This window comes from Heterodontus francisci, chromosome 36 (genome assembly GCF_036365525.1).
Source record: "Heterodontus francisci isolate sHetFra1 chromosome 36, sHetFra1.hap1, whole genome shotgun sequence".
In the NCBI taxonomy this organism is placed as follows: Eukaryota; Metazoa; Chordata; class Chondrichthyes; order Heterodontiformes; family Heterodontidae; genus Heterodontus; species Heterodontus francisci.
This window is the reverse complement of record NC_090406.1, coordinates 44694203-44710020: the sequence shown is the minus strand read 5'-3', so window position 1 is coordinate 44710020 and position 15818 is coordinate 44694203. Positions and strand designations below refer to the sequence as shown.

General features: G+C 44.6%; 1 protein-coding gene across 2 annotated transcripts in view; it reads right to left on the bottom strand.

Annotated features, from left to right (window-relative positions):
* plppr3a (phospholipid phosphatase related 3a) overlaps positions 1-15818 on the bottom strand; it is a 128478-nt gene that overhangs the window by 48768 nt on the left and 63892 nt on the right. For both annotated transcript variants that reach the window (XM_068016614.1, XM_068016615.1), the window contains 2 exons: positions 2295-2480; positions 290-419 (listed from right to left, as the gene is read on the bottom strand). In XM_068016614.1, the coding sequence (XP_067872715.1) occupies positions 290-419; positions 2295-2480 (316 nt within the window). The remainder of the gene's footprint in view (positions 1-289; positions 420-2294; positions 2481-15818) is intronic.

Below are 15818 nucleotides of genomic sequence, written 5' to 3'. Positions count from 1 at the left end.
GATGCTTAATTTGCCTTATTTTTTCCTCACAAAGTGGTAGTGCAGAATAAGAGCAGGGATGTCCTCATGTCCATTCTGAAAACCTTACTGAGGGTTTGACATTAGCCATAAAGTAATTGAAAGCAATTGATTGCAATGATTAGTCAACAACTCCCATTATCGTTGTATCATGTGATTACCAGAATGGTAGAAGGTGAACGAGATGCACCTTGGTCTTTCATTGTGTAATAATTCCTATGTTCCTATCCAATAACTTCAGGAGCAGTGTGCATAATATTAGTGAACCTACCAACAAACCTTACAGTCCGCCTAAGGAAGGAGTTGAAGTTGCAGCCTCCCGCATTAATGCTGCCCTCAGAACCTTCTTTATTCTTCAGTTTTGATTGGCAGCAATAGACAATCCCTTCTCCAATCATAATCTGAAGTGGAAAACCACACACAGGAAAGGTCTGATGAAAAAATGGCTGCAACACATAATATAGTTAAATGTGGCCTTTATTCTGGTACCTCGTGAACAATACCAACCACATGGATTTATACTGTACCTTTAACATAACAAAATGCCCCAGAGAACCCCACACTAGGGAGGGGAGAGGGTTGAGACTGGGCACCAAGTAAAAGTTAATACAGAGTTAGGGGAGATAACTTGTCATGTTAGAGGTTCATGGGCCTAATGATTCGAGAAGGTTTGACTGTGCTGGTGGATGAGTCTTAAATCAGATCAGCAAATATTGGCAACTTGAGACATATGCAGATTGTAGGCACATTGATTTAAACTTTAAATAACTTAAACGTGGGGAGTTCTCCCAATCTTCTGCTGTAATTTCAGATGAAAAACAGTGAAACCAGAGAAATGGTATAAACGGCCACTTCTGCCATTTCTCCTGGGTCTCTGCCTTGGATATGGCGTGAAATGGTGAAAAGCCCAGCAGAGATTTACCCCTATACATTGCTCCAGAGGCCCACAACACTTACCTACGTAGGTGTCAAAAGCAAGTTGGTAACGGGAGCAATCTTCTTCACCAAGCGGTGAAAGATGCTGTCAACTAATCTGAAGATTATAACAGGTACAACTTACTGTAATCTTCAGATCAGTTGATTGAAAGAATCTTGTTTCCCAACGTGAGAGAGAGAGGAGATATTAGAGTTAGCAGGAGTTCCATGTCACCACTAATTGTGGAACTTAAGATGATCAAATGATTTTTTAGGCTGGATGGAGAGAAGCTATTTGCTCTGGTGGATGAGTCCAGAACAAGGGGGCATAATGTTAAATCAGAGCAAGGACATTCAGGAGTGATGTCAGGAAGCATTTCCTCATACAAAGAGTAGTGGAAATCTAGAACTCTCTCCCCTCAAAAAGCTGTTAGCCTGTAGGTTAATTGAAAAGTTCAAAACTGAGATTACTAGATTTTTGTTGAGTAATGGTATTATGCCAAAAGGACCTGGGTGTCCTCGTCAATAAGTCACTGAAAGCTAACATGCAGGTGCAGCAAGCAATTAGGAAGGCTAATGGTATGTTAGCCTTTACCGCAAGAGGATTTGAGTACAGGAGTAGTGAAGTCTTGCTTCAATCATATAGAACCTTGGTTAGACCACAGCTGGAGTGCTGTGTGCAGTTTTGGTCCCCTTACCTTAGGAAGGATATTATTGCCATAGAGGGAGTGCAACGAATGTTCACCAGACTTGTTCCCGGGATGGTGGGACTGTCCTATGAAGAGACATTGGGGAAACTGGGCCTGTATTCTCTAGAGTTTCGAAGAATAAGAGGTGATCTAATTGAAACCTACAAAATACTTAAAGGGATAGACAGGGTAGATGCAAGTAAAATGTTTCCCCTGGTTGGGGAGTCAAGAACCAGGGGACACAATTTCAAAATAAGGGGGAAGCCACTTAGGACAGAGATGAGGAGGAATTTCTTTACTCAGACAGTTGTGAATCTTTGGAATCCTCTACCCCAGGAGGGCTGTGGAAGCTCAGTCATTGAGTAGGTTTAAAGCAGATATTGACAGATTTCTAAATACCAATGATATAAAGGGATATGGGGATAGTTTGGAAAAAAGGCATTGAAGTGGATGATCAGCCATGATCGTATTGAATGGTGGAGCAGGCTCGATGGGCTGAATGGCCTACTCCTGTTCCTATGTTCCTATGAACCAAGGTGGGTAAATGGAGTTGAGGTACAAATCAGCCATGATCTAATTGTATGGTGGAACAGACTTAAGAAGCTGAATGACCTACTCCTGCTCCTATGCCAGATCAAGCAGTGCTTGTTGAGTATAGTCTAAGCTACTTACAGAGGCTGCTGGACCAGCAAAGGCCAAACTGAGGAGCATCAGTAATGGGATGAGTTCCTCACTGGGTTCCACATAGGGCATGCTCAGCGCACGGTCATAGCACTGAAAGCCCACTTTGGCTGGTCTGAAAAGATCCGTTAGCTCCAGGAAGTAAAGTGTAACAATCGATGAAGCCACAATAGGAAGCTGCAATATGAATATTAAATATTAGTACCTCAGTACAACACTAACATATATCAACACCACCCCATTCCCCCCACCAACAATAAGTCAAATGCAACTTATTTCATTTTATCAGCCTCTTGCCGCTGGGTCAGAAACTGTGGGTTCAAGCCCCACCATGGATGTCAGGCCAGTACTGAGGGAAGGCTGCATTGTTGGAGGTGCCGTCTTGCTGGAGGTTCTTTCAGATGAGATGCTAAACAGAGGTCCCGTCTTCCTGCTCAGGTGAATGTCAAAGATCCCACGACCACTATTCCAAGACGTGCTAGAAATTCTCACAGCAACTGTGACTGCCCTTCATAAATACTTGGTTATAAATGCATTGATGTGGTCTGGTACACCTGAAGTCTTCGAAGACTAATGGTCACCGATAATAGAGTGATTTAAAGTCTTTACCAAGGAGCTTCACAGGAGTGTAATCGGATAAAGATTAACTCTGAGCCAGAGCAGGCAAATGCTTGGTCAAAGTGATATGTTTTAAGGATCATATTAAAGGAGGAGACAGTGATAGAGAGGCAAAGAGGTTTAGGGAGGAAATTCCAGAGCTTAGGGCATAGATAGCTGAAGGCACAGCCGCCAATAGCGGAACAATTAAAATCAGGGATGCACAAGAGGCCAGAATTGGAGCAGCGCAGGTATCTCAGAAGGTTGAGGGTTGGAAGAGGTTACAGAGATCGGGAGGGGTAAGACCATGGAGGGATTTGAAAACAATCATGTGAACTTTTAAATCGAGGCATTGCCAGAACAGTGTAGGTCAGTGGGCGCAGGGGTGATGGGTGATAGGTGAACGGGACTAGGTGTGAGTTTGGATACAGGAAGCAGAGTTTTGGATGAGTTCAAGTTTACAAGAGTGAATTAAATAGTTGAGTCTGGAGGTAACAAAGACATGAATGAGCGTTTTAGCAAGATGAAATTTAAGGACTCCCCCCACCCGCACCCCCCCCCCCCCAGTTCTGCACATGTGTTAAAACATTGCGAATCCAGAGGAGGAGACCTGCTGTCTTTTACAGGGTGAGCACCAGCTAGATATGTCTTTCGAAGCTGCTGGCAAACAGTATGAATGGCCGCTTCATCCCGGGGAGAGTCACAGCCAATTCTGAGCTCAGTTTACTCAGCAAAGGCTAAAGATCGAAACTGAAACCACTTCCTGATCTGTATGCTACAGCTCCACACCAACCAGCTACTGGGACATCTCAGGTCATTTACACCTTGTGCAGCTCCATAGAAAGTGCTCTGCCAGGCACGGGGCTAAACGTGATACCTTCTTTATGTCATTTAGCATGTATTTTTTAATCTCCCTGTTATTCACTTGTGCAATAAATAGTAATCTATCCCTAAGGAGAAACTATCCCCTACCATGGAAACAGGATATTTATTTGGATGATGCCACTGGTTTCACAGCAATGCAGCACATCCTGTAAATACAATGTTGTACTGATCTGATAACACAGGAGAGCAGATAATTACAATGTTTTATGTGCTGGACAAATGAATGTTTTTCCACTTTAGCCACCAGCCACTGGTATCTGGTATGCCCCAGGCCCAGACACAAGTTGGCCTGATACAAAAGTCTCGATCCCAACCACTGGATCCATGACTGCTCCCTACTGCACCACTGTGGGATTTCCATTTCTCCCATCGAGCATACTTCGATGAGATTGCCAGTTTACTGCCAATTAATCCTGAACCATGGCTAGCTTTATGCCATTCATTGAGCCCACTGAAAGTACAACTCTCGTAGGATCCTTGCCAGCTACCATGACAATAGAATTTCACCCTGTTTGGGTTCAAATTGAACCCAAGTCCCAGAAGCTAAAGGTTTCCGAAATTAATATTTTTAATGGTCTGGAGACACAGAAATATCTCTTTTTTTCAAATATATTTTAAATATCATAACTTTGTGGTGAAATACACGTGGAAATAAAATCTCATAGGTCATGAAATGGGCAATGTGATGAGGCACAGTGCAGACACCCCAACAAACTGCACCGTAACTTTACAATGTGAATTTGTGCCTGTGATTCACCAGACAGCTTGTTCCCAAGCTCAGTTGGCCATTCAGGGTGGAGAAGATACAGACAAGAGAGGACGAGTTTCCCCATGGGAAAAGAAATACTAAGAAAGAAAATCAACAATTCAATGAAAGGTCAAGGATGATAAAAGGCCATTCAATCCACTGAAGATGGTTCCTCCTGTGCCATTTTACAATCTAAAGTTATGTCATCATTACTGTTGATGATTCCATTATTAATGTTAAGAGCTAGATCAAGATTTTCTGAGGACACAGTTTTCTCCTCCTTATGGTTTTTTTTCCCCCCTTAGGTTCACAAACTTCTTCCAAAGACAACTTGCATTTATATAGTGCCCTTATTGTAGCAACAGATGTAAAGGTGCTTCACAGGAGATAATCATACAATTTTCTTTTTAGTTAAGGGCCTCTAGTTAAGTTGAAGAACCCAAATCGCAGCAGAACATTCCAAGCACTTGGCCTGTTCAGGGCAGACCTGTATCTGGGAGGGACCCTTAAACAGACAATAAGTCTCTTATGGGCATATGCAAGGGGGCCTATTGTTGGTGCAAGGTGATTGTGGGGGATACCTGGATATCACCTGAGCGGAAATGAGGTCGGACATAATTCAGGTGCTCTTGGGGTATGAGACAGAGCCACGCAAAATTGCACTTTTTTGACTATATTTTGTGCCAGAGAAACAGATGTAACAAAACTCAGATTCCCCTCCTGCCCATTCTGTGTTCAAGAAGAATGCCTGGAGTGGGTGACTGGGCCTACATTCATTTCCAGCATGTCCCCTCAACACGGGTGCCATGATAACTTCCTACCAGTGTTGTACTGTGACACATCAAAGAGAACCTCACCATTGGCAATACCGCAGGGCTCCCTGCAGCAAAATTCAGCTCTTTCCTTGTCCGCATTAGAACGAAAAACTTTTCAGAAATTGTTTTGATTCTTTCATTAAGGGCGGCATCTTAAAAACAAATGAGATGAAAACAGATTGACTCGTCAACTTCAATGAATTCCTCTCAAATGAGGCCCTTAGGACTGAGCTCGGCCTTTTTTTTTATTCATTGCACGAAGCAGTTTCCTTCTCACGTAGGCAACACCCGGTATTAATTATTTCAGGGCGAGACTCTCCCTCAGGCAGATTCTGGTGACCCCTCTTGCAGCTGCATTCAAAAGGCCCCTCTGAGCTGTCAGTCAAGATTGTTGACCTGAAAACCTTCACAATCAGTGTAGACTTTTTTTGCTGGAGATAACTCATGTATAGGTGTATGTGTGTGTGTCCGACCACTACAAATCAAGAATTAATGAAGGAGTTGTTTTTACACCAGTTCCCACATTAAGAATGCCTTTGTTAAACTAAAAGCACACCGCATGGATCCAGCGCAACACTCAGCTTCACATGACAGTGCACCGTGAAGCCTTTTTAAATTCAACCACAGCCTATCTCCAGCTGCACCAGTGCTTTACTTCTGTTTGATACTCTCCCACTTCAATGCATCTGACAGGAAAATTGACAGTCAATAGAAAGTCTGTCAGCAGTTTTGCACTTTAAATACATCTCCGCTGAGAAATGGACTGACTATATCTGACTCCATTACCCACCTTTAAATGAAAACATTTGGGAGGTTTTTTTTCTCTCTCCTGACACACACAGGCAATCTTTGCTATTTATTGCCTGCCGACTAACGCTATCTTCATCCCTTCATCTGTTACAGAAAAAGCTATTTCCTGCATAAATCTCTTTCAGGGCTTTTATTACTGTCAGAAAGACTGCTGAGACTTGCTGACCTTTAACTGTTAAACCAAGAAAAAAACTTGCATTTCTATAGCACCATTCGCGACCTCAGGACATCCAAAAGCAACTCATAGCCAATAAGGTACGTTTGGAGTGTAGTCACTGTTGTAATGTAACAATTGCAGCAGCCAATTTACACGTAAGGACCCATAAACAACAATGAGAAAAATAACCAAGCCCCCCTTTATTTAGGTGTTGGTTGAGGGATAAATATCGGCCAGGTTATGACGGAGAACTCTCCTGCTCTTCTTCAAATAGTGCTTTTATGTCCACCTGAGGGGGCAGACTGGACCTCAGTTTAACATTTCATCCGAAAGGCAGCACCTCTGACAGTGCAGCATTCCCACAGTACTGCAGTTTCAGTCTAGTCTCACTCAAGTCTCTGGAGTGGGCTATGATCCCACAACTTTCTGAGGCAAGAGTAACTACCTCTGAGTCACCACCGACACTAAAATGTTGGCTTTGCTGTCTATCTTTCTTGCTTCTCTGCCCACTGGTCTTCTACATCACCCTCTGTCACCAACAGTACGCTAAGTCAGTGCAATATTGTGGCTTGACTCCATGGGCTGGATTTTACCAGCCCCCCAACATCGGGGGTCGTGGCAGGGGGGGCTCAGAAAATACCTGCAGGAGAGGCCCGCCATGGGCCTTGAGGCTGGGAAGGCCCGGCCCATTTTACCGGAGGCGGCGAGGACGGCCCCCCGCCACTCAGCAACGGACACATTAGTTAACATTTATTTGAATATTTAAATTGTGAATAATTACTTACCTGGCTGTCCCATGCCAATATTCCGGCAGGCTGCCGGAACTCCCGTGCCTTCCAATCTCTGTTTGGAGATCCGAGGCGGGGGGAGTGAAGTTTTCAGGGCTGGTGGGGAGTGGGGGGTGGGTGGGTGGGGGGGGGGGGGGTGGTGTTGGTGAAAGGCAAAAACTAACGTGCTTGGTTGAAGGGATGGTGGGAAGGGATTGAAGGTTAAAGTAAAGAAAGCTCAGGGTGGTGGGGGGGGGGGGGGGGGGAGGTTGGAGGAAAGGGGAAGGTCGGGATCAAGATTTAACTTTTTTTGGTGGGGGGGAAACCAAATAATAAAATTCATTGGGGTGGTGAGAGAGAGGATTGGAAGTGCGAATAAATTTTTATTTTTATTTCTTTCCAAACCTGTGCCTTTAAACATTTCAATGAAACAGAAAGGCCTGAAGCCCTTTAAAAATGGCACCAGCGCCTGCGCTGTGGCGCCGGACGCCGTTGCTGGGGATGGGGTGTCCGCCCTCTCTATGTCATCGGGAGCGAGAGTTCCACCCCCTCCATGTTAATGAGCCACCGCACATGAAGTATCACAGCAGGTCCATGTGTGCACGGCGCCAATTTTGAAGCTCGCCGTCGAGATCGGTGGCAAGCTGTAAACATTCAGCCTCATGAAACTGACATTTAATTGCCTGATTTTATTGACTCAACTCCAGGCAACAAATTTTAAACTAATCGCCATTCCCAAGTTTCATTTTCAAACTTTTGGTGATTTCTTGGTGTTGTGCATACCAAGCCCGCAGTGCCATTTTACAGGATACCAAAATGAGGCACGTGACTAAAACTGCATCCCAAGGAAAGGTGGGCTGAGGGAGGAAGGAGAGTTTTGGCATGGTTGGAGATTTTTGCTGGGTGGAAGAAGTGTCTCTATGAATTTGTTGGGTGTATATACTGGCCCTGACTGGGTCCAGAGGATGTAGGATGTGTCTGTGAACTGGAGTGAGCAGGCTGAAGCCCGAGAGTGCCTCTGTGAACAGGTAGATTGACTATCGAGGGGGTTTTCCATGAGTTTGCCTTGTATTTTTTTAATTTAAAAATCTGAGAAAAATTGTAGTCAGAAATGAACATGTTAGTTTTGGGGTTGTGGAAGAGCAGAGGGATTTTGGGGTACAGGTTTCTAGGACATTAAAGGCAGCACCTCAGGTTTATAGGGCTGTTAAAAAATGTGAATGGATTCTCGGTTTTATCACGAGGTAATTGTGAGCCAATTTAAAATCTTAGTAAGACCTCAGTTAGAATATTGTGTATAGTATTGAGCTCCACGCTCTCAGAAGGATATTGAGAATCTAAAGAGGGTGCCACACAGATGCTCTAGGATTAGAAATATATACGAACATAGAAAGATTTATAGCACAGGAGGAGGCCATTTGGTCCATCGTGTCTGTGCCAGCTAAAAAAAATAAGCTATCTAGCCTAATTCCATCTTTCAACTTTTGATCCGTAGCCTGGTAGGTTATGATAGCTCAAGTGCATATTGTGATGGGATCTGCAGTTTGCGGGACCAGTGGGAGAGCATGTGTGAGCTGTTGTCTGAACAGATGACTTGTCGAATATTCTGTCAGGACACTGACCCTGGTTTCAAAGCTTGCTTTTTTTTTTTTTGAGACAAACCTTAACTGAAAGGGAAGCCAAAACAGAAACTGAAACTAAAATTTCAGGTTTCTGGAGAAACAGAAACTGGTTGGAACCAGATTAAAAGGCAGAGAGCCATCCAAGCTCAGATCACAAAGGTGTGTCGTGCAGTTAGGCAGAAGAAAGTGAAGGCTGGATCCTGGAGCTGGCAGTAGGCAAATGCAAGTTGCTGCAGCTGTTTCTGTTACTTAAGGCAACTGATAACCAGACCTGGCCATACAATGCACACTGAAGGGCTTGGATAAACGTAATACTGGTGGAACCACACTATCAAGACTGCCATGAGCAAGGCTGAGAAGGTTCTGGAGAAGTGTGCCATTTTGGTGAAGACCATACCTGTAGAGTTCGGGTTGAAGGGGAACTGCTGTTGGATGAAAGTCAGTGGGGCATCTAGGAAGGAAGCAGCTGATAATCTACCTGAGGAAGTTCAGAGCTTTGACAAACTTTGCAGCTGTAATTGATGCCATATATGATGAGTGGATTATCCAGTAAATCTGAGAGACCTATCTTTGATGTATCTAATAGTTAATGTGTAATTTGTTTATATATATATATATATATATATACAGACCATAATTTGACAGTTAATTAATGTTTAATTTATGATGATTTTGGTTTGATTTTTAAAGTAAAATTTGGACAAGATTTCACTTTTGTGTGTGTTTTTTTTATTGGGGTTGTTCAGTAAACTTGGTTCTTTTGGTTTGTTGATCTCCATGGGGATTATAACAATACCCAAGTGTTTTTTTAAATGCAATAGGGGTTTCTGCCTCTACCATCCTTTCAGGCACTTGATTCTGGACCCTGACAACCCACTGAGTGAAAAAGTTACTCCTCAACTCTCTTCTAATCCTTCCACCAATTACTTTAAAATCTATGCCCCCACTTATTGACCTCTCTGCCAAGTGAAATAGGCCCTTCCTAACCACTCCATCTAAGCCATCATAATTTTATTAACTAAATCTTTCCTCAGCCTCCTCTGTTCCAAAGAAAACAATGCCAGCCTAACCAACCTTTCCTCATAGCTACAGTTCTCCAGTCCTGGCAACATCCTGGTTAATCTCCTCTGTACTCTCTCTAGCGTGATCACATCCTTCCCGTATTGCGGTGACCAGAACTGTACACAGTACTCTAGCTGTGGTCTAACTAGTGTTTTAGACAGTTCTAGCACAATCTCCCTGTTCTTCTATTCCAGGCCTCGGCCAATAAAGGAAAGAATCCCAAATGCCTTCTTGACCACCTTATCTACTTGTCCTGCTACCTTTAGGGATCTGTGGACATGCACTCCAAGGCCATCACTTCCTCTACACTTTTCAGAATCCGATCATTTATTGTATATTTATTTTCTTGTTGTCCTCCCCAAATATATTACCTCAAACTTCTTTGGAATGAATTCCATTTGCAACTTGTCTGCCCACTTGACCAGTCCATTGATATCTTCCTGCAGTCTACAGTTTTTTTTTATCAGCCACAGGGCCAATTTTCATATCATCTGCAAACATCTTCATCAAGCTCCCTACATTTGAGTCCAAATCATTGATATATACCAGGGACAGCAAGTAACCCAGTACTGAGCCCTGAGGAACCTCACTGGAAACAGTCTTCCAGTCACAAAAACACCCATTGACTATAAGACTTTGCTTCCTGGCACTGAGCCAATCTTGGATCCAACTTGCCACCTTCCCTTGCATCCCATGAGCTTTTAATTTTCTTACCAGTCTGCTATGTGGGATCTTGTCATAAGCCTTGCTAAAATCCATGTAGACTACATCAAATGCACTATTGTCATCGACCCTCCTTGTTACCTCCTCAAAAAATTCAATCAAGTTAGTCAGGCACAACCTTCCCTTAACAAATCTATGCTGACTGTCCTTCTCATTCTAAATGACAATTTATATTGTCTCAAAATGTTTTCCAATAAATTGCCCACCAATGAGGTTAGGCTGACTGGCCTGTAATTACACAGGCTATTCTTTCCTCCTTTTTTACACAGCGGTACAATGTTAGCAATCTACAGTCCTCTGACATGCCTACAACCAGAGAAAATTGGAAAATGATGGTCAGAGCCTCCGCTATTTCTTCCCTTGCTTCCCTTAACAGCCAGGGATACATTTTAGTTTAGCGATACAGCACTGAAACAGGCCCTTCGGCCCACCAAGTCTGTGCCGACCATCAACCACCCATTTATACTAATCCTACACTAATCCCATATTCCTACCACATCCCCACCTGTCCCTATATTTCCCTACCACCTACCTATACTAGGGGCAATTTATAATGGCCAATTTACCTACCAACCTGCAAGTCTTTTGGCTATTTCTTCCAGGCCAGGTGACTTATCCACTTTCACCTTAATATTTCCTCGCTTACTATGTTTATCCCATTCTAACATCCTATATTTCACACTCCTCCTCCATAACTACAATGTCTGCTTCATCTCTCTCTTTTGTAAGAACGGATGCAAAGTATTCATTAAGAACCATGCCCACATCTGCCACCTCCACACACAGGTTACCTTTTGGGTTTCTAATTGGCCCTCCTCTTTCTTTAGTTATCCTCTTGCTCGTTATGTATTTATAAAATAATTTGGGGTTTTCCTTGATTTTACTTGCCAATATTTGTTCATGCCCTGTTTTTGCTTTACTAATTCCCTTTTTAAATTTCACCTCTGCACTTTTTATACTTCCTGGTATGGGATAATACAAATACAATAAATGATCCCATGATATATAGGGTTTTTCATCAGAAGAATACAAATTACAGGACAATATGGTAGAAATAGTGACACTTTAATAGCGCCTTCCATGATCTCAGGATGTTTCAAAGCACCTCACAGCCAATGATTTTTTTTATTCGGTGCAGTGCAGGAAATGTGACCAATCCTGACCAATTTTTCTGGCTTAGCATGTGATCTCCTTGTCCCTGTCTATAAAAAGTCTTAAGACATTCCTTACGCTGAACGCAAGTTGATGTCATACAAAAGCTGGACGCCACCCTGATACACAAACAGAAATACACAGACACACACAAAAACATACACATACAAAGGAACACACATGCAAACACACTAAACCACACACACACACACACACACACACACACACAGAGAAAGACATTCACACACAAACACACCCACACACAAACACACCCACAGAAATGGGGCGGCGCAGTGGTTATCACCGCAGCCTCACAGCTCCAGCGACCCGGGTTCAATTCTGGGTACTCCCTGTGTGGAGTTTGCAAGTTCTCCCTGTGTCTGCGTGGGTTTCCTCCGGGTGCTCCGGTTTCCTCCCACATGCCAAAGACTTGCTGGTTGATAGGTAAATTGGCCATTAGCAATTGCCCCTAGTATAGGTAGGTGGTAGGGAAATATAGGGACAGGTGGGGATGTGGTAGGAATATGGATTTAATGTAGGATTAGTATAAATGGGTGGTTGATGGTTGGCACAGACTCGGTGGGCCGAAGGGCCTGTTTCAGTGCTGTATCTCTAAAGAAACACACGCATACAGAGGAACACATGCAAACACACTAAACCACACACACCCACCCACACACAAACACACACACAGAAACACACACACAGAAACACACACACAGAAACACACACACAGAAACACACACACAGAAACACACACACAGAAACACACACACAGAAACACACTGTAGTTCACTTTTGTCGAAATAAACCTGTGTGAAGAGAGGGAAATGTCATAGGTTTGAGTTCCTCAAGAGTCAAGCATCACTAATGAGGGAATAGAGTCCACACTGTCCACCGATCTGATGTGCCATGAGTTTATTCCTGATACAGAGCTGTCAGTCACGTCAATACCCTTGGCACAGCTCTGCTCAATTACTGTCAGTCAGATAGGCACTGGACGTGTGGGGCTCAGTGTCCCAATATAACTCCTTCTACTTAGATTAAAGGCTGTATGTTGGGTGCAATAGCAGCTTTTTGATGGGACATAAGTCAGACTGGACATTATGTAATTCCTACATTAAGGAAGGTCAATGCATCGGTTTTTTTAATTCATTCTTGGGATGTGGGCCTTGCAGGCTAGGCCACCATTTATTGCCCATCCCTAATTGCCCTCGAGAAGGTGGTGATGAGCTGCCTTCTTGGACCGCTGCAGTCCATGTGGGGTAGGTATACCCTCAGCGCTGTTAGGATGGGAGCTCCAGGATTTTGGCCCAGCGACAGTGAAGGAACAGTGATATAGTTCCAAGTCAGGATGGTGTGTGACCTGGAGGGGAACTTGCAAGTGGTGGTGTTCCTATGCATTCGCTGCCCTTCTCCTTCTAGGTGGTAGAGGTCATGGGTTTGGAAGATGCTGTCTAAGGAGCCTTGGTGCATTGCTGCAGTGCATCTTGTAGATGGTACACACTGCTGCCACTGTGCGTCGGTGGTGGAGGGAGTGAATGTTTGTGGATGGGATGCCAAACAAGCGGGCTGCTTTGTCCTGAATGGTGTTGAGCTTCTTGAGTGTTGTTGGAGCTGTACCCATCCAGGCAAGTGGAGAGTATTCCATCATACTTCTGACCTGTGCCTTGTAGATGGTGGACAGGCTTTGAGGAGTCAGGAGGTGAGTTACTCACCTCAGGATTCTAAGCCTCTGACCTGCTCTTGTAGCCACGGTATTTATATGGCTACTCCAGTTCAGTTTCTGGTCAATGGTAACCCCCAGGATGTTGATAGTGGGGGATTCAGCAATCGTAATGCCATTGAATGTCAAGGGGAGATGGTTAGATTCTCTCTTGTTGCAGATGGTCATTGCCTGGCACTCATGTGACGTAAATGTTACTTGCCCTTTATCAGCCCAAGCCTGGATATTTTCCAGGTCTTGCTGCATTTCTACACAGACTGCTTCAGTATTTGAGGAGTCACGAATGGTGCTGAACATTGTGCAATCATCAGCGAACATCCCCACTTCTGACCTTATGATTGAAGGAAGGTCATTGATGAAGCAGTTGAAGATGGTTGGGCCTAGGACACTACCCTGAGGAACTCCTGCAGTGATGTCCGGGAGCTCAGGTGCTTGTCCTCCAACAATCACAATCATCTTCTTTTGCGCTAGGTATGACTCCAGCCAGCAGAGAGTTTTCCCCCGGATTCCCATTGACTCCAGTTTTGCTAGGGCTCCTTGATGCCATACTCGGTCAAATGCTGCCTTGATGTCAAGGGCAGTCACTTTCACCTCACCTCTTATGTTCAGCTCTTTTGTCCATGTTTGAACCAAGGCTGTATTGAGGTCAGGAGCTGAGTGGCCCTGGCGGAACCCAAACTGAGCATCACTGAGCAGGTTATTGCTAAGCAAGTGCCACTTGATAGCACTGCCAATGACACCTTCCATCACTTTACTGATGATTGAGAGTAGACTGATGGGGCGGTAATTGGCCAGGTTGGACTTGACCTGCTTTTTGTGTACAGGACATACCTGGGCAATTTTCCACATTGCAGGGTAGATGCCAGTGTTGTGGCTGTACTGGAACAGCTTGGCTAGGGGCGCGGCAAGTTCTGGAACACAGTTCTTCAGTACTATTGCCGGAATATTGTCAGGCCTTTGCAGTAACCAGTCGTTGCTTGATATCATACAGAGTGAATCGATTTGGCTGATGTCTGGCATCTGTGATGCTGGGGACTTTAGGAGGAGGCCCAGATGGATCATCAACTTGGCACTTCTGGCTGAAGATTGTTGCAAATGCTTCAGCTTTCTCTTTTGCACTGATGTGCTGTGCTCCCCCATCATTGAGGATGGGGATATTTGTGGAGCCACCTCCTCCAGTTAGTTGTTTAATTGTCCACCACCATTCAAGGCTGGATGTGGCAGGACTGCAGAGCTTAGATCTGATCAGTTGCTTGTGGGATCATTTAGCTCTCTATCGTATACTGCTTATGCAGTTTGGCACAAGTGGTCCTGGGTTGTAGCTTCTTCAGGTTGACACCACATTTTGAGGTATGCCTGGTGCTGTTCCTGGCATGCCCTCCTGCACTCTTCATTGAACCAGTGTTGATCTCCCGGCTTGATGGTAATGGTAGAGTGGGGGATATGCCAGGCCATGAGGTTACAGATTGTGGTCGAGTACAATTCTGCTGCTGCTGATGGCCCACAGCGCTTCGTGGATGCCCAGTTTTGCATTGCTAGATCTGTTCGAAATCTATCCCATTTAGCACGGTGATAGTGCCACACAACACGATGGAGGGTATCCTCAATGTGAAGGTGGGACTTCATCTCCACAAGGACTGTGCAGTGGTCACTCCTACCAATACTGTCATGGACAGATACCATCTGCAGGCAGATTGGTGAGAACAAGGTCAAGTACGTTTTTCCTCTTGTTGGTTCCCTCACCACCTGCTGCAGACCCAGTCTAGCAGCTATATCCTTTAGGTCTTGGCCAGCAGTAGTGCTACTGAGCCACTCTTGGTGATGGACATTGAAGTCCCCCACTGAGTACATTCTGCACCCTTTCCACCCTCAGTGCTTCTCAACATGGAGGAGTATTGATTCATCAGCTGAGGGAGGGCAGTGGGTGGCAGTAGGAGGTTTCCTTGCCCATGTTTGACCAGATGCCATGCGACTTCATAGGGTCAATGTTGAGGACACCCAGCACAACTCCCTCCCGCCTGTATACCAGTGTGCTGCCTCCTCTGCTGGGTCTGTCCTGTCCCTGTGACTATGACTATGTCAGGCTGTTGTTTGACCAGTCGTGACAACTCTCCCAACTTTGGCACAAGCCCCCAGATGTTCGTAAGGAGGACTCTTGCAGGGCTGGGTTTGCCTTTGTCGTTTCCAGTGCTTTGGTCGATGCTGGGTGGTTTGTCCAGTTTCATTCTTTATTGAGTTCATAGCGGTTAGATACAACTGAGGGTTTGCTGGGCCATTTTAGAGTCAGCCACATTGATATGGGTCTAGAGTCACATGTAGGCCAGACCAGGTAAGGACAGCAGATTTCCTTCTCTAAAGGACATTCATGAACCAAGTGGGTTTTTACAACAATCGACAATGGATTCATGGACATTAGACTATCTTTTAATTCCAGATTTTTTATTAATTGAA